This window comes from Pan paniscus, chromosome 11, assembly GCF_029289425.2.
Source record: "Pan paniscus chromosome 11, NHGRI_mPanPan1-v2.0_pri, whole genome shotgun sequence".
Taxonomy (NCBI): Eukaryota; Metazoa; Chordata; class Mammalia; order Primates; family Hominidae; genus Pan; species Pan paniscus.
Genome location: NC_073260.2, coordinates 24722505 through 24749093, shown reverse-complemented (window position 1 = coordinate 24749093; position 26589 = coordinate 24722505). Strand labels below are relative to the sequence as shown.

At 45.2% G+C, this 26589-nt stretch overlaps 1 protein-coding gene across 8 annotated transcripts in view; it reads left to right on the top strand.

The window, feature by feature from the left end:
- Positions 1–16796, top strand: part of TMEM268 (transmembrane protein 268) — a 34517-nt gene extending 17721 nt beyond the window's left edge. For 3 of the 8 annotated variants that reach the window (XM_034928922.4, XM_034928920.4, XM_034928921.4), the window contains exons 6-9: positions 4841–4951; positions 8068–8148; positions 9621–9803; positions 14236–16796. In XM_034928922.4, the coding sequence (XP_034784813.1) occupies positions 4841–4951; positions 8068–8148; positions 9621–9803; positions 14236–14415 (555 nt within the window). In that variant the 3' untranslated portion in view covers positions 14416–16796. The other 5 variants (XM_063593925.1, XM_034928924.3, XR_004664297.3 and 2 more) reach the window with 4 other exon arrangements.
- Positions 16797–26589: the final 9793 nt, after the last annotated feature.

The window sequence follows — 26589 nt, the reverse complement described above, 5'->3', positions numbered from 1 at the left end:
TGTTAAATGCTTACCACATTAACTCATTAAATCCTTCGACATTAAATCTGGGTAGAGGCTGTTACACTTACTTTGCAGTCGAGGAACCCTAGACTCGGGCTCATAGAGTAGCCCTGGCCATGCTACTAATAAATGCCAGAGTTGGAAATCAAGGCCAGGGCCTCAGATTCCAAGCCGTGTTCTTAGCCACAACGCTAGAGAAAACTGTTGGTTTTCCAAAGCTGCTGTAACAAATTACCATGAACTTACTGGATTAAAACAACACCAATTGATTATCTTCCAGTTCTGTAGGTTAGATATTTGACATAGGTCTCACTGGACTAAAATCTAGGTACAGGCAGGGCTGCTTCCTTCTGAAGGCTCTGGGGGAGAATCTGTTTTCTTGCCTGTTAGCTCCTAGTGGTCCTCTGCATTCCTTGGCTCGTGATCCCTTTCTTCATCTTCAAAGCCAGCAATGGCAGATCCAGTCTTTTCCACATCTCCTTCTCTGGCTCTTTTGCCTCCCTCTTCTACTTTTAAGGACCCTTGTGATTACATTGGGCCAGCTGGATAATCTGAGATAATCTCCTAATTTTAAGGTCAGCTGATTAACAACATAAATTTCATCGGTGGCTTTAACTCCCCTTTGCTGTGTAACAACATTTGCACTGGTTTTGGCGAATAGGATTTAGACATCTTTGGGGACCATTTCTCTGCTACCACACCTATGTTGTCTTTCCACCTACTTGGGAAGCTCTTGTTCCTCCATCCCCCGATCCCTGGCACAGTGCTGGACTCTGATCTTGCCTGACTCAGAAAGAGGGGGCAGGATGTTGGGAAATGTAAATCAGCATTTGGGGTGTGAATTCCACTTAGTGCGTGTGTTCACGAGACAAACGGGAACTATATGGTGTACTCATTCTGTAAGGATCTTTGTTGGGCTTTGCCACAAGACTGACAAAATAATGCTGCCCTTGGGGTCTGTTGAAGCTTTCATGGCCCTTGTGTTTGGCCTATAAAACATAAATCGAGCTGGCTACTCCTGCAGCAAGAACTTTGTCTTGGGGAGGGGAAGAAGCAAAGTGTTTTGTTTTAGTTAGCAGGAGCAAGCAAAAAAGATTGGCACCTGACAGGTGCTTCGAGGATGTGGATGTAATTCACATGGTGGAGGGAATGCCTGCTTTGGCTCTCTGCCTCTGTCTTTTCTTTCCTCCTTTTATTCAGCTGGTATTTATGAAGCCCTTGATAGTACCAGGACATACCTTGTCAGGGCCGCACAGCCAGGAAACAGCAGAGCTGGGCTTTGGCCCAGGACTGACACTATTGAATTTACTGTTCCAACAATATATATCCATCCATCCATCCATCCATCCATCCATCCATCCATCCATCCATCCAAGACAGGTCTTACTCTGTGCCAGGCACAGATCCCAGAAAATGCGCAAGGCTTGTGTGCATCATGGAGGTCCCAGGTGCATCCTGGCAATGCCATCATCACTGTCTGCTCATTTAGGAGACTCCTTATTTTCTTCCTAATAATGTCCATCATTTCATGAGCACCTATTGTGTGCTGTATGCTTGGGGCTTCACGTCTATACCCAACAACAACCTTATAAGGAGGCAGGATACCGCCGCCATTTGCTAGCTCTGCAACTTGGGGTGAGTTACTTAATCTATCAGGGCCTCAGTTTCCTCATCTAAAACATGAGATAATAATTGTAGCTCCCTCATAGGGTTATTGTGAGAATTAAATGACTTAGACACACAAAGTGTTTATAATAGTACCTGGTGTAAAGTAAATGCTTTGTAAGTATTAACTGTTATTAACTCTGTTTGCCAGTGAGGAAACGGAAGTTCAGAGAGGTTAAGTAACCAGTCCATGGCCACACAGCCCTTCTCAGGTCTTCTTTTGGGTCTCAGCTCCAGGACCTCCTCCTCCCTAGATCCCTTGTCACTCAGGACTATGCAGATCCCCTCTTCCTGACCATTGTCACTCTTACTGTTAGCATCCTCTCTGTGTTGTTACTTGATGTCCTTGAGAGCATCAATGTCTGGCATAACTGTCTCGTTTTCCCTTTGGCGCACTGTTAGCCTTTCTCAGGATTGGAAGATTTGGGCCGGGCATGGTGGCTCACATTTATAATCCCAGTACTTTGGGAGGCTCAGGTGGGAGGATCACTTGGGCCCAGGAGTTTGAGACCAGGCTAGGCAACATTGTGAGACTCTGTCTCTACAAAAAATAAAATCAGCGGGGTGTGGTGGCACATGCCCATAGTCCTGGGAGGCTGAGGTGGGAGGATTGCTTGAGCCTAGGAGTTCAAGGCTGCAGTGAGCTGTGATGGCAACATTATACTCCAGCCTGCCTCAAAAAAAAAAAAAAGATTGGCTGGTTTGTAAAGGCAGGCAAGTCCTGGCACATTGCTAGGACACATGAGAAGTTCCAAGTTCCTACAAATATTTGTGGCTAATATGGCACAGTGAAAACACAATGATTTAAGTTCACTGTCATCCTCACTGTGATATTATCAGCTGACATGTGTTAAGTGTTCAATTCTTTCAATTATTCTACGTGGATTAACTCATTTCATCCTTATTATACTCCTCTGAGGTAGGGGCATTATTATCTCCATTTGGGGGTAAGGAGATGGAGGCACAGAGATGTTTAGTAATTTGCCCAAGGTTATATGGGCAGTGAGAGATACGTTAGGAATTGAACTATTGGTGATATAGATTTCTAGAAGGAAGAAATCCACATCAAATCCAAATCCACATCCAAATCTTCTTACTACAGATCTAGGCAAAACAAAATATAATTATTCCTCAATTTTCATAGTAGAGGCATTCCTGGAAAACTCAGTGTACATTAAACTCATGCAAACAATCACGTTAAGTGGTTGGGCGTGGTGGCTCATGTCTGTAATCCCAGCACTTTGGGAGGCTGAGGTGGGAGAATTGCTTGAACCTAGGAGTTTGAGACCAGCCTGGGCAACATAGTGAGACTCGATCTCTACAAAAAATTTAAAAGTTAGCTGAGTGTGGTGGCATGCATGTGTGGTCCCAGCTGCTTGGGAGGCTGAGGCAGGAAGATCTGAGCTCAGGAGGTCAAGCCTGCAGTGAGCTGTGATCGTACCACTGCATTCCAACCTGAGTGACAGAGTGAGACTAGGTCTCCAAAAAAACAAACAAACAAAAAACAACAACAACAAAAAAACAATCACTTTAGGTATAAATGTAAACTGGAGTTAGGTTGGCTGACCAGAGAATTCTAAGTAGTTTTTTTTTATCTGCATGTATGCTCAGTGGGACATTTGGAGTCCAGGCAGCCCAGGGGACAGTCTTGAACATGCAGAATGGTTTCTAATAGGACATGTCTTTCAGTGGAAGGCATGGGTTCAGAACCCCTGTACCTCCTCCACTAAGTGCCAGCACTGTCCATCCGATCCCTGTGACAACCAAAGGGTCCTCCTTGCATTTCCAAAATCTCCCTTACAGGGTGCTGCCCCTTTTGAGAACTATTATTCTTGATCAGGCTGCTCTCTTCTAACTGAGTCTGAAAGTCCTCTTGTGCTCACTTCCCCAAACCAGCATCTGGGGTCCCCTTGTCCCTCCTCTTCTCCCCCACCTGTTTAGCATCCACTTTCCCAGCTGAATGTGTGGCGTCCATTGGTTTGGGTAGGAGAGCAGGAGGCTGATTCCCAGAGTCCCTCCTGAGGGCCAGGCGCTGTGTTAGGTACTTTAAAGTAGGTGCTTTCTAGATGGAGTGAGTGCTTCACTTACACAACAGATTTGATGTGTCAGCTCAAACAGATCAAACCCATTTGATCTCCCATCTTCCGCAAATATCTTATGAACCTTGACAGAGTCCCAGGCCCTGGGTTAAGTACTTTACACACAATCTCAGTGAAATCTCACTCCATTCCTAGGAGGCAGAGACATTCTTTTATTCTACAACTGAAGAAAATAAGGTTCAGGGAAGGGACATACCTTGTCCAGGGCCATATAGCTAGGAAGCAGCAGAGCTGGGCTTTATCCCAGGGCTGTCTGACACTATTGAATTTACTGTTCCAGCTATCCCCCATCTCATTTTATTTTTCTTCCCTTATTTTTAAGAGATAGAGTCTCACTCTGTCACCTAGGCTGGAGTGCAGTGGCACAATCATAGCTTACTATAACCTCACACTCCTGGGCTCAAGTGATCCTCTCGCCTCACCCTCCCAAGTAGTTGGGACTACAGGTGGACGCTAACATGCCTAGCTAATTTTTTTTTTTTTTTGAGACGGAGTCTCACTCTGTTGCCCAGGCTGGAGTGCAGTGGCGTGATCTCTGTGCACTGCAACCTCCACCTCCTGGGTTCAAGCAATTCTCCTGCCTCAGCCTCCCGAGTAGCTGGGACTACAGGCGTGTGTCACCACGCCCAGCTAATTTTTGTATTATTAGTAGAGAAGGGGTTTCACCATGTTGGCCAGGCTGGTCTCGAACTCCTGACCTTGTGATCCACCTGCCTCGGCCTCCCAAAGTGCTGGGATTACAGGCGTGAACCACCGCGCCTGGCCCCACCTAGTTAATTTTTAAACAATTTTTTATAGAGACGGCATCTCGCTACATTGTCCAGGCTGGCCTCAAACCCCTGGCTTCAAGAAATTCTCCTGCCTTAGTCTCTCAAAACACTGGGATTACAGGCATGAGTCACTGCGCCTGCCTCCACCCCTGACCATTTAATAGGGGAGGAAATGGGACAGTCCTGAGGGTGGGGATTGTCCCTTGGCATCTGGGGGTGGGATGGTGTGTTTCTACTGCCCAGAGCCTGGGAGCTCCCCAGTAGCATGGAGGTCTGGTGATGGGCCTGGCGTTTGTCTTACAGGCCAACACCAACACGGACCTGAGGCTGGCAGCTGCCAATGGAGCCCTCCTGAGACACCGGGTGCTGCTGGGGGTGACAGACACAGTGGAAGGATGCCAGAGTGTGATTCAGGTGCTGTGTCTCATAGTGACCTCTTCCTGATGGCCTAGTTTTATGTTGGGCTAATGGAGAGCAGTGGCCTCATGTTCTCCCAGCCTACACAGTGTTTGCAGTAGTCTGCTAATGAGATGGCTGTTGGCAGCCCTTTCCTTCCTCCCTGCCCTGGTGTTTCTTCCTCAAGACACCTTCTCTGTGCAGTAACCAGTGGCCTGGAACCTCCACGTGGCAGGGCTGGAAGGGAAGCACAGATAATGTCCACACCTTGCTGCTCACCTGGCATTTATTCAGCAGACGGAGCCTCCTCTGTGCTGTGCCCTCGGTTGGACACTGGCGACATTGAGGGGCCCATGCAAGGTCCCTGTCCTGGCAGAGGATGACAGGCATACAGTGAGACAGTCAACAGTAGCCTCTCTGGCCTTATAGCAAAGGGACAGCCCCCAACAAGGCTGAGAGGCAAGGTACACAGGGTCCCTTTGAAGGGCTGCATGGAGCTCACCATGGCTGGGGCTACACCAGAGTGACACAGCGGGGAGAGATGAGGCCGGAGAGGCAGGTCAGATGCTGAAGGCCTTGTTTGCCTGGCTTGGTCATTCTCTTTGCCCCGAACGCTGGGGGGGGAGATCTGAAAGTGACTAGTATGGCGTGGCAGGGTGGGTCAGAACACAGTTAGGCCAGATCTCCTGATCCTGGCTGAACTCTCCTGTTCCTCCATCCATGCCTGATCTGCCCAGTGGAATTGCAAAACCTCCTCGGCACCACATCTGCATTCTCACCAGTCATGGCCCCTTGCCTGGTGGGAGCCCAGAGGTAGGTGTGCACGGGGGACCTGGGAAGAGGCTCCTCATGCACCTGCCTCAGTTCCTCCACGAATGTTTATTGAGAGCCTATTGTGTACCAGGCACTGTCCCAGGGATTGAGGCTGCAGCAGAGAACACATGCAGGTCCCTATGTTTGTGGAGCCTATCACACCCGAGATGGTGTAGGTATAAGATGATCTTGCCTATCATTGGAGTGAAGCAGATGACATCACAAGATTCTCGGCAGTTCAAGTGTGACATTGTAGACTGGGAGCTCCTGGAATGTGGGGGTCCTTTTTAGCCTCGTTTATCTTTGAATCTCCTTTATCCGTTGGCACATAGGAGTGGCTTGGCATGTGTTAGATGAATGCACGGATGGATAGATGACTAAAGAATGGGCTGGGCGTGGTGGCTCACGTCTGTAATCCCAGCACTTTGGGAGGCTGAGGCGGATGGATTGCCTGAGCTCAGGAGTTCGAAACCAGCCTGGGCAACGTGGTGAAACCCCGTCTCTACTAAAAATATAAAACAATTAGCAGGGCTTGGCAGTGTGCGCCTGTAGTCCCAGCTACTTGGGAGGCTGAGGCAGGAGAATCACTTGAACCCGGGAGGCAGAGGTTGCAGTGAGCTGAGATTGTGCCATTGCACTCCACACTCCAGCCTGGGCAACAGAGCGAGACTCCATCTCAAAAAAAAATAGAAAGAAAACAAAACAAAAAAGAGACACATCAGGTGGGCTCAGTGGCTCACCCCTATAATCCTAGCACTTTGGGAGGCTGAGGCAGGTGGATTGCTTGAATCTAAGAGTTCAACACCAGCAGCCTGGGCAACATGGCAAACTCTGTTTCTACAAAGAGTACAAAAACTAGCTGGGCATGGTGTCGCATGCCTGTATTCCCAGCTACTTGGAAGGCTGAGGTGGGAGGATCACCTGAGCGCGGGATGTCAAGGCTGCAGTGAGCTGTGATCGCGCCACTGCGCTCCAGCCTGGGTGCCAGAGTGAGACCCTGTCTCAAAAAAAAAAAAAAAAAAAAAAGAATGGACACATCTTTTTAGACAACTTGAGTCTTTCAGTTTCTAAATAGTATCTTGGGATGAGGTGATACACTATCTGGCATGTCCTTCAGATTCACTGGGGGGTGCAGTGGAGGTTAGGGTGTTGGGGATGGGTACCAAGTGAGGATGGAGATGAACCAAGAGTGGCCATGAGGTGACCTAACAGTTGCAGCGGGAGGATGGGTTGCTGTCATCTACTTCTGTATATGCTTGGAAATTTTCATAGTAAAAAGCTTTAAAGGAACCATTTGAGAAATCCTCCCTTGTGGGTATGACATTGGGAGACTAGTTGGCAAGAAGGCTGTGACTTTGGGTCTCATGGGTCAGTCAGTGGGAGGAAGGAGGTCTGGGAACCAGAGGAGGTGGCCAGTGGATGGGAGTTTGGGGCAAGGGCCACCAGTTTCTCCAAGAACTTCAATTAGGATGTGTGGCAGCTGTGGTCTTGACAGGTTGTCGTAATGTGAATGTGGAAGATTTCAGCCTGGTTAAATTTAGCTTGGCCGGCCCCTGGGGTGGAAGGGGAGGCACGGGTGGGGTACGGACTTCTCGCCCTGCTTCTGTCCCCACAGGCACCCAGGTTGATTACCTCAGACCTGGTTGTGGGCCACAGGTGTCAGCTCTGAAGGGTTTCACTCATTTGCATGTTCACGCCCCGCCCATTGAGGATGAAGGTGGCCTCAGGTGGACAGGTGATGTCCAGGAGGGTTCGGAGTCTGTCTGGGATGCTCAGCAGCTTGTGGGAAATGGGGCCGCAGCCATTTTGAACAGGGTTTAACTTTTTCTTTTCTTTTCTTTTCTTTTCAGACAGAGTCTTTCTCTGTCACCCAGGCTGGAGTGCAGTGGTGTGATCTTGGCTTACTGCAACCTTCACCTCCCAGGTTCAAGTGATTCTTGTGCCTCAGGCGCCTGAGTAGCTGGGATTACAGGCGTCCACCACCACACCCAGCTAATTTTTTGTATTTTTTTGTAGAGACAGGGGTTTCACCATGTTGGCCAGGCTGGTCTTGAACTCCTGGCCTCAAGTGATCTGCCTGCCTCGGCCTCCCACAGTGCTGGGATTACAGGTGTGAGCCACTGCATCTGGCCTAGGGTTTGACCTTTTCTAAACTTGCACACAAAGCCATTTTTCTACCAACCATACAAATGAGACGTTGTCATGGTGCCAAATGGCACCTTCCTGCCAGACAGCAGGCTAAATAGGACTGTCTCAGGGAGGAAGAGTTCAGGGTTGGGCTGCCCTTGAGCCACGGTGGTCACTGCTGCTTCTCCCCACAGCTTTGGTTTGTCTACTTCGACCTGGAGAACTGTGTGCAGTTTTTGTCTGATCATGTTCAAGAAATGAAGACTAGCCAAGAGGTAAGATATCTTCAGTGAAAAAACAAAACAAAAACCAGGAGGCCAAGTTGTATCAATTGCATTATCTTAAGGGTGGGAAAATGTCTGAGAAGAAGTTACTTGGAAGAATACCTACGAGCAATCAGTGGTTGTTTTGCCTAGGGAATTATGGCTGCTTTTCTGCTTCTTTTTAATGCCTCGCTTCTTCTGCATTTCCTATGGTGAGCATATATTTCTTCTTCTTTTTTTTTTTTTTTCCTGAGACAGAGTTTCACTCAGTTGCCCAGGCTGGAGTGCAGTAGAGTGATCTCTGCTCACTGCAACCTTCGCTTCGTGGGTTCAAGCGGTTCTCCTGCCTCAGCCTCCTGAGTAGCTGGAATTACAGGTGCCTGCCATCACACCTGGCTAATTTCTTGTATTTTTAGTAGAGACGGGGTTTCACCATGTTGGCCAGGCTGGTCTTAAACTCCTGACCTCAGGTGATCCGTCTGCCTTGGCCTACCAAAGTGCTGGGATTACAGGTGTGAGCCACCACACCCGGCCATATATTTCTTTATAATTATAATATTAATAAATTTTGGTGAATTCCAAAGTATCACGCATTGAGGCAACTTTTACTTGTTCACAGTGCCTTTCTACCGTTTATTAAGAAAATCAGAGGGATCTTGCTCTGCTTCTACAGAGGAGGAAACAGGCTCCGGGATGACCTGTTACCAGCCTGTGGTCATGGAGCTGGCTGGTGATGCCCAGGTTTGGAGGCCAGGCCTCCTGTCTCCGAGCCCTGGGCTCCTTCTCTAGGATCAGCCTTTTCTGAGCCCCGGCTGCAGTGAGTCTTGAAGTCAGAGTTGTGACTTAGCCCTGAATTTGGCTCATTAGTTCCTGTGTGGCCTCAGGCAGGGCCTTTGAGTCTCAGTTTATTCATTTGCAACATATGGATAAAGATACCCACATCCCAGGCTGCTTTGAGCAAGTGAGAGCATGAGAGGAAAAATATTTGTTTGTTTGTTTTGAGGCAGAGTCTTGCTGTGTCACCCAGGCTGGAGTGCAGTGGCGCCATCTTGACACACTGCAACCTCTGTCTCCCAGGTTCAAGCGATTCTCATGCCTCAGCCTCCTGAGTAGCTGGGACTACAGGTGCGTGCCACCACACCAGGCTAATTTTTGTATTTTTAGTGGAGACTGGGTTTCACCATGTTGGCCAGGCCGGTCTTGAACTCCTAGCCTCAAGTGATCCCTCTGCCTTGGCCTCCCAAAGTGCTGGGATTACAGGCATGAGCCACCATGCCTGGTTATAAAAGGAAAAATATTTAGAGCTATTAATGACCATCTGTAGGGAATTATGTAATATCCCGAATGCGACTAGCTTTTTCTGAGGTCATCATCCGAGTCTGAGACCTCATCTTCTGCTCAGTCTGCAGCTTGGGGAGGGACTCAGCCTCGCAGATACCACCTGATTTAGGCACTCCTGAGCCCCTTCTCTGTTTCCTTTGCAGTCCTTGCTGAGAAGCAGATTGAGCCAGTTGTGTGTTGTCATGGAGACTGGGGTGAGCCCTGCAACAGCGGAGGGGCCTGAGAACTTGGAGGATGCTCCTCTCCTGCCCGGCAATTCTTGCCCTAACGAGAGGCCACTCATGCAGACTGAGCTTCATCAGCTTGTTCCTGAGGCTGAGCCGGAGGTAACAGGCACTGGGGCTTGTTGGGGCCATCTTCCCTCGGGGGAATTTGCATAGAGAAAGCCTATGTGGGGGCTTCTTAGATTCCCTGAGACATGCTTCTCTCAGTTAGTAGACACCATTCAAATCTAGCTCAGGAGTTTTCAATCTTTTCATTCTTCACCCTAGCACTTAAAAAGATAGTTAACAGGAAGCATTTTATATTTATTGGGACTTTTTGTTGCATTATTTAATATCTTGGATATTCTTTTTGATGGTTGCATTGGATGGGTAGTTGCATGTTGATAGATTATAGCTTACTTAACCATGAACATATTGATGAACATTTGGGTCTCAGTCAATTAATCAGTTATTTATTCATCTATCCAACCATTCATCCATCTACTTTAATTGCAGTTAGAGAGTTGACTCTTCTTTGAATTTTTTTTTTGTTTTTGTTTTTTGTTTTGAAACAGGGTCTCACTCCCATCACCCAGGCTGGGGTGCAGTGGTGTGATCACTGCTCATTATGGCCTCAACTTCCCAGGTTCAAGCAATCCTCCCACCTCAGTCTCCTGAGTAGTTGGGACTGTAGGCATGTGCCACCACACCTGGCTAATTTTTTGTATTTTTATTAGAGGCAGGGTTTTGCCATGTTGCCCAGGCTGGTCTCCAACTCCTGGGCTCAAGAGATCTACCCACCTCAACCTCCCACTTCTTTGCATTTCTGTTGAATTTCAGTTCCTGCAGCCCCAGAGTTCTGTTGGGTCCTGCCATCCATACTGTCTCTTGGCTATGGCTAAGCACTGGCAGACCAGAAATCTGAAAATGTGCAGCTTGTGCTTACCTCTTCTCATGATGAGGACAGACCCACTGTCAGGGAGACAAGCAGTGATGGTGACCTCAGGTGACGTTTGAAACTTCAGAAGAGCACTTATATCTTTTCAGCCAAGAGATTTGGGGATTCAAGGTCCAAACCAGTCCAGGCTTACTCTTTTGTGCTGGTGGGGAGTAGGAAGCCTGCAAGTAGTACTATTTAAAAGAGAAAATGACAGGAACGTGCGGTGGCTCAGGCCTGTAATCCCAGCACTTGGGAGGCTGAGGCGCGAGGATCATTTGAGTCCAGGAGTTCAAGTTGATCCTTCCGCCTCAGCCTCCCAAAGTCCTAGGGTTACAGGCATGAGCCACCATGCCCGGCCTCTATTACAATCTTTTATCTTTTTATATTAATTTTTAAATTTTTATTTAGAGACGGGGTTTTACCGTGTTGCCAAGGCTTGTCTTGAACTCCTGAGCTCAAGCGATCCACCTGCTTCGGCCTCCCAAAGTGTTAGGATCACAGGTGTGAGCCACCGTGCCCTGCCAAAATATTTAAAAAAACAAAAAGAGAAATGATAACTGTATTAACCTCTTCACTTTATCCTATTGACTTTTTTTTTTTTTTTAAAGAGAAGAGATTGATAAGGTTGTGTACTTTCTTGTGACATGCGTGTGTGGGTTTTTGTGCAATAGCCCATTAAATATGGGTCTTTTAAGTGATTATTTTTAGATTTACTCAAACCAATAGTAATATAATTTCCTATCATAAGTATCAAGTGTGTGCACATGTTTTTAAAGTAGCTGCCCTTATAATTTAGTTAATGAAAATATAATCGATGCCCAAGTCTCAACCTGGGCCAGATGGTCACATTTCAGTAGGAACCTAGTGTCTGTAAAAGATGGAAAGATAGTGATAATGACCTCTTACATTTTTACAGATTTTTCTCATGCATAAAATTCATTAGCATACTCTTCGAGGTATGAATTATTTTCCCTTTTTCCTTGGTGGGTGAAATAAGGTTCCAAGAGGTCAGCTGACTGGCCCAAGGTTGCCAGAAAGGGAGAGTGCAGTAAGCCCATGGCAGAAGCCAGCCCTGCTGATTCTAAGTAGGCCAATGTTCTGGCTACAGTTCCTTGCTTCTTACATTATTGATTTTAGAGTAAACTGGCGAGAAGACCAATCTGAGTTAGTGAGTGGTAAACTATTTGAAGTGTTTTATATTTTCTAGCACAAAGGATAACTTGAAACAAAAGCTAATCTTATGAACCATGTGGGGTTTCTGCTTTTTTGAGTGATAATGATGGAAAGATATTGATGCCATTTGTGGAGCACTAGGCACTGGGCTCAATGCTTTCTGTCTATTAGTCTCTCTCTCTCTCTTTTTTTTTTTCGAGAGGGAGTTTTGTTCTTTTGCCCAGGCTAGAGTGAAGTGGTGTGATCTCGGCTCACTGCAAACTCCATCTCCCAGGTTCAAGCAATCCTCCTGCCTCAGCCTCCCAAGTAGCTAGGATTACAGGCGTCCGCCATGATGGCTGGCTAATTTTTGTATTTTTAGTAGAGATGGGCTTTCACCATGTTGGCCAGGCTGGTCTTGAACTCTTGACCTCAGATGATCCACCTGCCTTGGCCTCCCAAAGTGCTAGGATTACAGGTGTGAGCCACCGCGCCCGGCCTCTATTAGTCTCTTTAATCCTCACTCTAACTTAGAGGGGTCAGTGCCACTATTTTCCTTATTCTACCAATGAAGAAATGGGCTCAGTAATGTGAAGTGACTGCTCTGGGTTAGTCATAGAGTGGCTGAGTTGAAACTCCCTCTTGGCCTTTTTGACTTTAAAGCCTATCCTTAATTACTAACTCTACAGACATACCTAGTGTAACCCACACTTCATTTCATTACATTCAGAGTGGACACAAGTATTGCGAAAGAGCTTCAACCCCATGCTTAAGGAAGTTAAGCATTTCCCCTGAGATCCCATCTTCTAGACCAGTGAATGGATCTTTACAGACCAACTGTGTTAATAAGAATGTGCATTAAGGCCTAGCGCCGTGGCTCACGCCTGTAATCCCAACACTGTAGGGAGGCCAAGGCAGGAGCCCAGGAGTTCAAGACCAGCCTGAGCAACATAGTAAGATCCCATGTCTTTTTTTTTTTTTTTTTGAAACGGAGTTTTGTTCTTTTTGCCCAGGCTGGAGTGCAATGGCGCCATCTTGGCTCACTGCAACCTCTGCCTCCGGGTTCAAGTGATTCTCCTGCCTCAACCTCCCAAGTAGCTGGGATTACAGGCATGTGCCACCACGCCTGGCTAAATTTTTTTTGTGTGTTTAGTAGAGACGGGGTTTCACCATGTTGACAGGCTGGTCTTGAACTCCTGACCTCAAGTAATCTCTCCTGCCTTGGCCTCTCAAAGTGCTGGGATTACAGGCATGAGCCACTGTACCCGGCTGTACTGTGTCTTTAAAAAAGAAAAAAAAGTACATTACATTCAATTTTTTAATCCTTTTTTACTTAAAATTTTTTTATTGTGGCAAATATACATAATATAAAATGTACCATCTTAACCATTTTAAGTATATAGTTCAGCAGCATGAGGTACATTCACATCGTTATGCAACCATCACCATCAGCCATCTGCAGAATGTTTTCCTCTTCCCAAATTGAAGCTCTGTGCTCATTAAACACTAACTTCCCCTTCCCTCCTTCCTCCCCACCCTCAACCCCTAGAAACCACCATTTTACTTTCTCTCCCTGTGAACTGATTACTCTAGGTGCCTCGTATTAGTGGAATCATACAGTACATGTCCTTTTGTGATAAACCTAATTTTTATAAGCAATCTCTTTTTTTCCCTTTTTTATGTTTTTCTTTCTTTTTTTTACTGTCAGTGATCATATTTCAATGTAAGCAGTTTCTTTTAATATGTTAGGAGTACTTGTGTAAAGAAATCTACCAGGTACCTTGTATGAATTAAATAATTCTGCTATAATGGGAATATTCCTCTCCCCGCCTCCACATTTAACTAGTAATTTTCTTCAAGTGAGTCACTTTGATCTCATGTACTTTACAGACTCATAGACATTTGAAAGTGGAAAAAATGTATTTGTGGCTGGCTAGGTTTACTTTCTTTTTATATTTTTAAAATATATTTTTAATTTTAATTTTATTTTTGTAGAGACAGAGTCTCGCTCTGTTGCCCAGGCTGGTCTCAAACTCCTGACCTCAAGTGATCTTCCTACCTCGGCCTACCAAAGTGCTGGGATTACAGGTTTGAACAACCATGACTGGCCAGCTAGGCTTAAAAAATTAGATAATTAGAAATTAGGTAATTTCTCTAGGGCTTCGAGGTTGCATATTTTTTTTGTGCGTATTATTATTGCCATTCAGCAGTTAGTTACCCACCTTGGCAACGAGGACACTGAGGCTGCAGGAGCCCCACAGGCCATGAGTTGCAGAACTGGGCTTCTGGACCAGGCTGGCATCTTCTGAGAGTCCCAGGTGCTGACCTGGCCTGGTTCTTCCTAGTGAGCATCACTGCTGGGTCCAGGGGCAAGAAAGCAGCATGGCCTTCCCCTGGTGCCTAAGCCCTTTTTCCTCAAGGGGCTCCCCTGTGGTATTCAATCTGCTTCCCTGCCTCTTCTAGGAAATGGCCCGCCAGCTGCTGGCAGTGTTTGGCGGTTACTACATCCGGCTTCTAGTGACCTCCCAGCTCCCTCAGGCAATGGGGACACGACACACGAACTCTCCGAGAATTCCATGCCCCTGCCAGCTCATAGAAGCCTACATCCTAGGCACAGGGTGCTGCCCGTTCCTGGCGAGGTGACCTAGGGATGAAGGTACTCATCTTCCTTCAAGACTGAGCAGTCAGGAAGGCTTCAGGAGCCCAAGATGGCCAATGGGGAGCCCCAGGTGAGGAGAGAAGCATCTGGGGGCACTCCAAAAGGGGCCTGTGATGTCAGCCACTGGGGTGTTGTGCTCACTTCAGGGCCCAGCACAAAAATCCTTGTTTGACATCTCATGCTGACCCCCTGGCCTTTGCAGAAGCTGATGGTTACAGAGCTAGTCCCACCAAAGCTACTCTCTCTGCTGCTTAGAACTGTGGACACGTATGGAAAGACTGGACCCCCATTGCTTTCATTGTTCAGAGAACCCAGGAGACATGAAGATGACCAGACTGGGCAAATTATGTGTCCAAAACTTGGCCTCAGATGATGTTTCCATCTCCAACCCCTTCATGCCAGATGGGGAAACTGAGGCTCAGAGAGGATACTGCTCTATGTGGCATTGCCTTGAACCCCTAAAATTATCAGACTGCCTTTTTCCAATATAAAGAAAAAAAGTAAGTTTTCAGAATTCTCTCAATTTTTAAGTTTTTCTCCCCCATATTTTGTGAAAAGCAGTGGTATGTGTACGTGTTGTCTACCAGTACACAGGCTGCAGAAGACAGAGACAGAAGAAAGAGATCAAGGGCAGATAACTGTTGATAGGAATATTTGAGAAAGATTGATCCTGTTTGACTTGAGGACTTATTTTGTTCACAGGCATGCACGCTTGTGGTTGTGGTTTTATATTACAGATGTAGAACAACGGTTATGTTTCCCGACATGAACATTGTCCTGGAATGAAGCGTGATCAGCCACTTGTGGAATTCTTTGAAGAGCTCAGAGGCTTCCAAGTGATCTGCTCCTGAACAAGTTTGAAGACCTATTGTTTCATAGACCCAAGACCAAACGCATCTAAAGGATCCCCAGCCCCCAAGACCTAGCCTTTGTCTGCGATTTTGGCTTCATCTCCCACAAAACCCCTTTATGAGTTCACGCTCTTTCCTGGACTGACTTACCTATTCCTTTCCATTTGTTGGACTCCTATTCATGCTTCAAAGTCCAGCTTTCTGAAGCCCTTCTTTAGGAAGCCTTCCCACACAGCCAACCCTGCTGCTCTCTGCCTCCTTTAAATTCTTGATACAGCTGCTGCTTGTTCTGATGTTTTATGGTATTGATTCTGTTTTCCTGTGTATATGCCAGTTTTTCTAGCTAGACTGTAAACTCCTTAAGGACAGAGACTACACCTTGTACTCTTTGTGCATGACCTGGACCTGCTAAGGAAAAAAAAAATCCTGTGGATTGATTGCTTTGCCATCCCCACAGCAGCTTTTGCAAATTGCTTTCCAAACTCACTTGAATGATGACATTGCTATGGACCTGGGTTCTGGACCTGATCTGCCACTTCAAGCTGTGTAATTTTTGGCAAGTTGCTTTCTTTGCCTGGTCCTCAGTTTGCCCATCAATATAATGGGTGGATTGGATGATTTTTTTTTTTTTTTTTAATTGAGATGGAGTCTTGCACTGTCACCCAGGCTGGAGTGCAGTGGCGCGATCTTGGCTCACTGCAACCCCCGCCGCCTAGGTTCAAGTGATTCTCATGCCTCAGCCTCCCAAGTAGCTGGGACTACAGGTGTGCACCACTACTCCTGGATAATTTTTTGTGTTTTTAGTAGAGATGGGGTTTCGCCATGTTGGCCAAGCTGGTCTTGAACTCCTGACCTCAGGTGATCCACCCGCCTCGGGCTCCCAAAGTGCTGGGATTACAGACGTGAGGCACCACAACCGGCCTGGATGATTCTTAAGGGCCCTTCTAGGACCAAAGTTCTGGGAATTTCTAGCTTATTCTGCCCCCTCGTAGCCCTTGGCCTATCTATCTTTATCCACATGCAGAAACATCTGGCAACCCCACATGGCTGAGATGACCTGGTCCTAGGACACCCTTGGACAGAAGACTGGCATACCTAGCAGACCTGGATTTTTCTTCCTGATCTGCTGCTTCCAAGTTGTGTGACCTTGGCTAAGTCACTTAACCTTTCTGATTGTCATTTCGCTTTTTAATAAAGTGGTTCTGGTGAACAAGAAATGTAATAAACACGTGGCTTGCCATTCAAGAGATGAGTCTGACCATTCACTTTCTGTGTGCCAGAGAAGAGAGATCATGGGTATAGACCAGCCCCTGGAAAGGCTGCTTTGGTCAAGGCTGAGAGCAGCTTTGCTCAAGGAAATTATTCACGAAGGTGACCACTGTCTTTCTGACCTGGCACAGAGGAAATGTTGGCTGTGAATGTGACCAATAGAAAGAAGCCCGTATTTCTCAGTCAGTCCTAGAACCCTGGTAAGTAATTAACAGAGAATAAAAATGTGTTTGTTAAATGACAAAGCAGCAGTTTTTCAATTGTAAGGTCTGCTTGAGAGCCTTTGATGTGTGTTTCTTTTCCTGACTTTTCCTTTCTTTAGAATTTTTGATGGTCTCACCTGGTGGGTGGGGCTTTCAGGGTATGCCCACAATGTACATTTCTCGGCATCTGTGCCTCAGTTTCCTCATTTATAAAATCCCTATGATCTCTGTCTCACCTACTTTACGGGGTTGCTGTGAAGATCGCATACTACACACAGGAATGCTCATCAGTTTTTAAATTTTATTTAATTTTTATTTATTTTTTTTAAATGTAATTTTTTCAGAGAGATAAGGTCTTGCTATGTTACCCAGCCTAGTCTTGAACTCCTGGCCTCAAGTGATCCTCCTGCCTTGGCCTCCCATGCTGCTGGGATTACAGGTGTGAACTACCATGCCCAGCCAGCTCCTAAGTCTTAAGGCTCTGTGTTAGTGATAGATGTGGCCATGGTGGAGGCAGTGCGATGTCTTCGAGTGAGAGTGAAGGTGGTAACTCATTGCATGGATTCTAGAGTTCTGTTTATTCTAATCCAAGTTCTTCCACTTAAAAACAATGTTCTTCCTCTCATTGAGTCTCATTCCTCATCTATAGGATGGGAATAAGAGCATGTACCTGGCAGGTTGTTGTAAGGATTAAATGATGTAAAAAAATGTCAAGTGCTTGCAACTTTGAATACCAAACTTGAGTGAAAGCTCAATAAATTGTTACTTAAAAAATTTTTTGTCTCGTATATTGTAGATACCTGATGTATATTTTTGTTGATCTAGCAGGTCATTAACCGTTAAGATTATTCAGTCTGCCTCAGACCTCAGCTATTTCAGTGCCATGGGGTATATTTATGTCAATAAAGATTTTAGTCAAATCTCTGGAATTCAGCATCCAGAGATAATATAGCAAGGAGATAAAGAGCAAGCTGGTGACTTTGGGCCAGATACTCACTCTTTCTGTACTTTCTGTACCTAATTTCCTCATGTATTAAGGGGGGAGTGTGATAATAAGGGGGATTAATGGGAGTGATTGATGTGAAGCACAAAGCCTGGTCCACAGTAAGGGCTCAGTCAGTGGGGGCGTTTCTTCTGCAGCTGCTGGCTGCTGTTGGCTCCTAGTTTATGTTATCCTATGTTATCTTATAGTTGAGTGTTTTTACACTTAGGTCTGTGATTCATTTTGAGTTAGTTTTTCTGAAGGTTGTAAGGTCTCCATCTGGATTAATTTTTTGCATATTGTTCCAGCACCATCTGTTGAAAAGACTCTCTTTGCTCCATTGTATTGCCTTTGCTTTTTTTTTTTTTTTTTCAAGAATCAGTTGACTATACTTATGTGGGTCTGTTTCTGGGCTCTCTATTTGTTCCATTGATCTATGTGTCTGTTCTTTCCCAATAACACACTGTCTTGATTACTGTAGCTTTATAGTAAGTCTTGAAATTGGGTAGTGTGAGTCCTCCAACTTTGTTCTTCTCTCCCAATGTTGATTTGGCTATTGTGTGTCTTATGCCTTTCCATGTAAACTTTAGAATCAGTTTGTCAATATCCACAAACTAACTCACTGTTTATTTTGATTGAGATTGCATCAAATCCATAGATCAAGTTGCAAGAACTGACATTTTCACAATATTGATTTTTATCCACAAACATAGAATCTGTCTTCATTTATTTAGTTGTTCTTTGATTTCTTTTATCAGTTTTGTAGGGGTTTTTCCCTTTTCCTACAGTTTTTTTTTTGGTAATTTTTCTTATAGATCTTGTACATATTTTGTTAGATTTATAAGATTTATACCTAAATATCTTATTTTTGGGGGTGCTAATAAAATAGTATTGTGTATTTAGTTTCAAATTTCATTTGTTCATTGCTAGTATATGGGAAAGTGATTGAATTTTATCTACTCACATTGTATCCTGCAACCTTGCTATAATCTCTTATTAGTTTTAGGAGTTTCTTTGTTGATTCTTTTGTTGATGAGATAATCATCTCACCTGTAGACAAACACAGTTTTATTTCTTCCTTCCTCATCTGTATATCTGTATACTTTTTATTTCCTTTTCTTGTCCTATTTCATTGGCTTGGACTTCCAGTATGATGTTGAAGAGTAGTGGTAAGAGGGAACATTCTTGCCTTGTTTATGATTGTAGTGGGAGTTTCTAGTGTCTCACTATTTTTTGTTTGTTTGTTTGAGACAGAGTCTTGGTCTGTTGCCCAGGCTGGAGTATAGTGGTACAATCTCAGCTCACTGGAACCTCCACCTCCTGGGTTCAAGCAATTTTCCTACCTCAGCCTCCCGAATAGCTGGGATTACAGGCCTGCACCACCATACCCGACTAATTTTTATATGTTTATTTTTTTATTTTTATTTTTTTTTAGTAGAGATGGGGTTTCTCCATGTTGGCCAGCCTGGTCTCAAACTCCTGACCTTAGGTGATCTGCCCTCCTTGGCCTCCCAAAGTGCTGGTATTACAGGCGTGAGCCACCATGCCTGGCATTCACTATTAAATATAATGTTAGCTCCGGACTTTCTGGTAGGTTTTTTTTGTTTTGTTTTGAGACAGTGTCTTGCTCCATCACCAGGCTGGAGTGCAGTGGCCCGATCTCACCTCACTGCAACCTCTACTTCCTGAGTTCAAGCAATTCTCCTGCCTCAGCCTCCCGAGTAGCTAGGACTACAGGCGTGTGCCACCACGCCCAGCTAATTTTTTTGTGTTTTTAGTAGAGATCGGGTTTCACCATGTTGGCCAGGATGGTCTTGATCACTTGACCTTGTGATCCGCCCGCCTCAGCCTCCCAAAGTGCTAGGGATTACAGGTGTGAGCCATCGTGCCCGGCCCTAGTAGGTTTTTTGTTTTGTTTTGAGACAGGGTCTCACTCTGTTATCCAGGCTGGAGGCTGGAGTGCAGTGGCACAATCACAGCTTACTGCAGCCTTGATCTCCCGAGCTCAAGCAATCCTTCTGAGTATCTGGGTCTATATGCCATTTATTTATTTTTGTTTTTGAAATGGGATCTCACTCTGTCACCCAGGTTGGAGTGGAGTAGTGGGATCTTGGCTCACTGCAACCTCTGCCTCCCAGGCTCAAGTGATCCTCTCACCTCAGCCTCCTGAGTAGCTGGGACCACAGGCATGCACCACCATGCTTGGCTACCAAAAGGTAGAGACAGGGTTCTGTCATGTTGATGTTGCTCAGTTTGGTCTTGAACTCCTGAGTTCAGGTGATCCACCCACCTTGGCTTCCCAAAGTGCTGAGATTACAGGCGTGAGCCACTGTGCCTGGCCTGGGCCACCACATCCAGCCATAATTTTTTAGTTTTTTGTAGAGATGGGGTCTCATTATGTTGCCCAGGCTGATCTTGAACTCCTGGAGTTGATCCTCCCACCTCAGCCTTCCAGAGTGTTGAGATTTCAGGCCTGAGCCACCATGCCTAGATGAGATATCCTTTAACAAGTTGAGAAAGTTTCTTCTCTATTCCTTGCTTACTGAGAGGAAATTAGCTTTCTTTTGGTTAGTCATTGCATAGTATATCTTTGTTCATCCTTTTACTTTTGACCTCTTCACATTCTTACATTTAAGGTTTCACCCTTGTAGGCATGTAAGATTTGCTTTTTTGAAATTAAGTTTTTTTCTAATTCAAAGTATTTACTACACTATATCTAATGTGTTTACTGATAGACTTGGGTTTGAATGTACCATCTTACTAATAATTCTTTCTATCGGTTTTTCTCTTACTGTGTTCTTTTCTTTTTTCTGTCTTTTTTCCTTCTTTTGGATTAAGGTTGTTTGTTTTGGGTAATTTCTCCTTTATTAGCATATGAAGTATACTTTTCTTTCAGTTCTTACCCTAGATTTAACAAGCATCCTTGACTTATTGAAGTGTATTATACATGATCACTTCTATCATTTCCTGGATAACCCAGCGACTATACAATTCTTTTTTTATTTTTATTATTTTTGGAGACGGAGTCTCCCTCTGTGGCCCGGGCTAGAGTGCAGTGGTACGATCTTGGCTCACTGCAACCTCTGCCTCCCAGGTTCAAGTGATTCTCCTGCCTCAGCCTCCCGAGTAGCTGGAATTACAAGTGTGCACCACCACACCCTGATGATTTTTGTATTTTTAGTAGAGACAGAGTTTCACTATGTTGTCCAGGCTCGTCTCGATCTCCTGACCTCAAGTGATCCACCTGCCTCAGCCTCCCAAAGTGCTGGGATTACAGGTGAGAGCTACCGTGCCTGGCCCCAACAACTATACAATTCTTTCACCTTTCTACCTGTTACGGTAGTCTTGTCATGGATTTCAATTTTCTATGTATTTTAAGCCACAACAGACATTCTTATTAATGCTTTCTATAGTCAATATTCATTTAGATTTATTCACATGTTACTTTTTATTGCTCTTTGTTACTTCAATTTTATTGCCCTTTGTTCCTTTCTGTATTTCCATACATCTATTTTGGATCCTGCTTCTGGAACTAACTTTAGAATTTTTCTTCAATATAGTATCATATTTAGTATAGTATATTTAGAAATACCTTTAGTATTTTCCTTTCAGTACAGATCTTATGGTGACAAATTCAATTTTTGTTTGCTGAGAAGTCTGTATTTTGTTTTTATTTTTGAAAGATATTTTTGGTAAGTAAGGAATTCTAGGTTAGTGCAGTTATTTTCTTTCAACCTTTTGAAGATGTCATTGGTTTCTGTTGCTTCTGTTGAGAAGTCATCTGTCAGCCCCATTGCTGCTCTCAATATTTTCTCTTTGCATTGAGTTTTAGCAGTTATATTCTGGTGTGCCTAGCTGTAGCTTTTAAAGTATTTTTCCTGCTTGTGCTTGTTCATAGCACATCTTGAAACTGTGACATAATATCTTTCATCACAGCATTCACGCTCTTCTCTCTCATCTTGTTCAGGACTCTAATGATAAGTGTTAGACCTTTTCACTATATCTCTAAGACCCTTCTTGGTATTTTTCCATTCTTTTGGCTCTTTGTGATTCAGCCTGGATATTTTCTACTGACTCGTCTTCTCCATTAATCTTGCCCTCATTTGTGTTTAATCCTATCAATGGAGTTTTTTTGTTAACCCTATGTTTCATTTAAAAATCAATCCAGTTTCTAATTTTTTTATCTTTTTTTTTTTTTTTTTTAAGAGGCAGGGTCTTGCTCTGTTGCCCAGGCTGGAGTGCAGTAGCACAATCACAGCTCACTGCAACCTTAAACTCCTGGGACCTAAGACTCCCAAGTAGCTAGGACTATAGGCAGGTGCCACCATGCCTGGCCAGTTTTTAAATGTTTTGTAGAGACAGGGTTTTGCTGTGTTGCCCAGGCTGGTCTCGAACTTCTGGCCTCAAGTAATCCTCCTGCCTCTGCCTCCTGAAGCACTGGGATTACAGATATGAGCCACCATGCCCAGCCTGAGTTTTTAATTTCATCCATCATAATGTTCAGTTCTATAATTTTGTTTTTTTTAAAAATAGTTTCCAGTTCTCAAATGAAATTACCAATCTTGTCCTCTATTCTCCTCAATATTTAATTGTACTGCTTTTAAAGTTCATGTCTGCAAACTCTAATATCTGGTTCTTTTTTTTTCCTTTTGCTTTTCAGTCAGTTGGTCTTATTTTTTGATATTCATGGTAATTTTTCATTAAATGCTAGACATTTTGAAAAATGAAATATTGAAGAGATATACAAGGCTCTGGATCTTCCCTCAGGCAGGATTTACTTTTGCTTCTGGGAAATGTAGGCTTGAGATAAACTTGACCCTGGGCTTTGTGAGAGCTAGTCTAGTTGTGATTAAACCTTACTCTCAGGTTGTAGCCCTACAGGGGTTTTAGCTGAAAACCTGTGTGTGTGTGTGTGTGTGTGTGTGTGTGTGTGTCTGTGTGTGTGTGTATAAAACCAGGACTCCTCTTTCATGGTGAGTCCTAAACCTCCAATTTTTGTTACCCCAAGCTGTGAGACCTATTTTTTTTTTTTTTTGAGACAGAGACTCGCTCTGTCTCCCAGGCTGGAGTGCAGTGGCACGATCTTGGCTCACTGCAAGCTCCACCTCCCAGGTCCATGCCATTCTCCTGCCTCAGCCTCCCCAGTAGCTGGGACTACAGGCGCCCACCACCATGCCCCGCTAATTTTTTGTATTTTTAGTAGAGACGGGGTTTCACTGTGTTAGCCAGGATGGTCTTGATCTCCTGACCTCGTGATCCACCTGTCTCGGCCTCCCAAAGTGCTGGGATTACAGGCATGAGCCCCCGCGCCTGGCCGCTGTGAGACTTCTGAAAGCTCTACTCAACTTTTCAGCTACTTGGACTCTGCTTAGGACTCGGCAGGTGCCTCAAGGGGATAAGAAGGCTTCGGTGCTCATCTCCTCTCTCTACTTTTCTCTTCAGCATCTTGGCCCCTCATGTCCTGACTATGTTGATATCTCTCTGATGCATTCAAACACATTTAAGAGAAAAGAACAATTGCTTTTAAACTGCTGTCAGCAGGAGGGTTGGTCTGATACAAGCTAGTTTACCATGATCAGAAGTAAATCCAGCTGTGGTTTCCATGATTATTTTTATTGTTACTATTTGAAAATCCTTCAAAGAAAGATGTCACCCTGTGGCTGAGAGCCCTTTAAAAAAGTCACAGGATGGAGGTTTCTTTGCATCCCTTCTGTGAAGGAGTTTCTAAATTATCAAAGCAGGAAGTGACATTTAAGGAGCATCTTTTTTGTGTAAAGCACCTGCTACAGTTGTTGCAGAAAGCAGTCCAAGAAATAAGGAATATGGGGTTTGCTGGGGAAGGAAAGTGGGACCTTTGCATGGGAGGAGGTGAGGAATGCATACGACAAGGGGAATCTGGGTAAGAGGGTGGGTCCAGGGGATACAGTATGAGAATGGGCAGTGGAAGAGGACTCTGGACATGAGGTCCGGGAAAGTGAACTGTATCTTCCCCCAACAGATGCCAGTGGGGTCTCATCCCATGGGGAAGAGGTGCCACGATGCAGTGAGCTGACAACTCCACACACATGTGGTAGGCCTCTCTGCTTCCTTCCAGCTATAGTTCTTTTACCTTTTCCTGCTAAATATTGCCAACCTTCTTAATATGGTCATCTGGATGTCCCATAGGCCCCTCCAGCTTGGAATAGCCCAAAATTAAGTGATCTGCTGTTGTTGTCAACTTGGCCTCAATACCACAAGGACCTCATTCCCTAGAATCTTCTTTCCTGTATGGTTCTGAGTTAGAATTGGCCAGCTTTGCCTGATAAATATGACTCAAGGTCCTCTTCTTCATCCTGACTGCTGCTGCCCTACTTTAGGCCTGTATCACTGTCTGTCCTGATTGCCTACGCAGTCGCTTAATTTGTTTTGTTTTGTTTTGGTAGAGATGGGGTCTTGCTGTGTTGCCCAGGCTGATCTCAAACTCCTGGCCTCAAGTGATCCTCCTGCCTCTGCCTCCTGTATTTCTGGGGCCACAGACATAAGCCCAGCCTCTTAATTTGATTTCTGCATTAGTCATAATCCACTTGGGAGACAGAAACCACATAACAATTTGAATATGAGAAGATTAATATAAATACTAACTAGAACAGGGGATTGGAGTAATGAAGGAGTGGTAAGAAGTCAGGAGAGCTTTAAAGAATATAGGAATAATGGACATAAGGAGCAGCCAGCACCCCTAGAACTAAGAAAGAACACCCCCAGGCTCTATCCCCAGCTGAGATCCAGATGTTGCTGGGAAGGGCATGGCTGTGACTCACAGTGGCAGAGAAGTCTGGGAGAATGTTCTAGAAGACTGCCCTTGGGTGCCAGGGAAAGCTGTCATGGAACAGTGTCTGATTAGAGGCACACCTATTTGTGGGGGACACTAGGAGAAGCTGCTAGTTGCAAAGTGCTACTGACCACCATCCTCTGCAGGATTTCTGTTCTGGAAAAGTTGCCTGCACTGCGGGAGGGTGATGTTGGAGAAGCTGTGAGCTCTGTGCTGTTAAGATGAGCCCAGCACAACCAGGAAGGAAGGCCTCTTCCTCCTCCCGTGTCTCTAGCTCCCCCTCCTGACAGAGCCTAGCATTGCACCAACTACCAAAAGAAAAATATTTAAAGGGCCAGCTCCATTTTTGAAGAGCAGGCGATGAACAGTCAATTTGGGGTCCAGAGTAATAACTGAATGTCATTCTACCATTATCGAGGGGCCGCATAACCAAGTTGTTAAGAGTGTGGACTCTGCAGTTGGGTTTCTTGAGTTCAAGTCTTAGCTCTGGCACTTAATGTGAGTTAGTGTAAACCTTAAAAGATTTATTTAACCTGTGTCTCAGTTCCCTAATCTGTAAAATCAGGTAGTAACAGTTCTAACCTTGTTGGGTTATTGTGCTGATTGGGTTGATATTGATGAAGCACTTGGAAGAGGATCTGGCACAGAGTAAGCAAGGAACCAGGCTGTCTATTGTGATTACTATTACACTCAAATCGTGGTGGCATGCGCCTGTAAGTCCTAGCTACTTGGGAGGCTGAGGCAGGAGAATCGCTTGAACCCGAGAGGTGGAGGTTGCAGTGAGCTGAGATCGCACCACTGCACTCCAGCCTGGATGACAGAGGAGACTCTGTCTCAAAAAACAAAACAAAACAAAACAAAATCCATCCTTCACATTATAGCCAGGATGGGCTTTTCATTGAAGGTATGAATTTTACTCCACAATGCCATGGCATAGACATCATATTCCTTTATTCTTCTCTTTTCTGAGGTGGGGAAGGCATAAGGAGTGCTAATTAATAAGTTGTCTTCTGGCCGGGTGTAGTGGCTCACGCCTGTAATCCCAGGACTTTGGGAGGTCGAGATGGGCGGATCACCTGAGGTCAGGAGTTTAAGACCAGCCTGAACAAAATGGCAAAACCCCGTCTCTACTAAAAATACAAAAATTAGGCCGGGCGCGGTGGCTCACGCCTGTAATCCCAGCGTTTTGGGAGGCTGAGGCGGGCAGATCACCTGAGGTCAGGAGTTCGAGACCAGCCTGATCAACATGGAGAAACCCTGTCTCTACTAAAAATACAAAATTAGCCAGGCATGGTGGAGGGTGCCTGTAATCCCAGCTACTCAGGAGGCTGAGGCAGGAGAATTGCTTGAACGCGGGAGGCAGAGGTTGCTGTGAGCCGAAAGTGTGCCATTGCACTCCAGCCTGGGCAACGAAAGAGAAACTCCGTCTCAAAAAAAAATTAAAAAAAAAAAATTAGCTGGGTGTGGTGGCACGTTCCTGTAGCTACTTGGGAGGCTGAGGCAGGAGAATCCTTGAATCTGGGAGGTGGAGGTTGCAGCCAGCCAAGATCATGCCACTGCCCTCCAGGCTGGGTGACAGAGCAAGACTCCGTCTCAAACAAACAGACAAACAAACAAAAAAAGTGTTGTCTTCCAACTCGCCTTGTTTGTTATGGTCTGAATGTTAATGTTCCCCCAAATTCATGTGTTGAAATCTTAACTCCCAAGGTGATGGTATAAGAATTGGGGTCTTTGGGAGGTTTAGGAGGATTAGGTCATGAGAGCAGAGCCCTCACGATTGAGATTAGTGCCCTTATGAAAGAGCCTGAGAGAGACCCCTCGCCCCTTCTGCTATGTGAGAACACAGCGAGAAGCGCCCTCTATGAGGAACAGGCCCTCACCAGACACTGATGCTGCTGGAGCCTTGATCTTGGACTTCCCAGCCTCCAAAACTGTGAGAAATAAACTTCTGTTGTTTGTAAGTCACCTGGTTATGGTATCTTCTTTTAGTAGTCTGAACAGACTAAGGCACTGTTCATAGTACAAAAGTTGGAAATCAGGCTGTG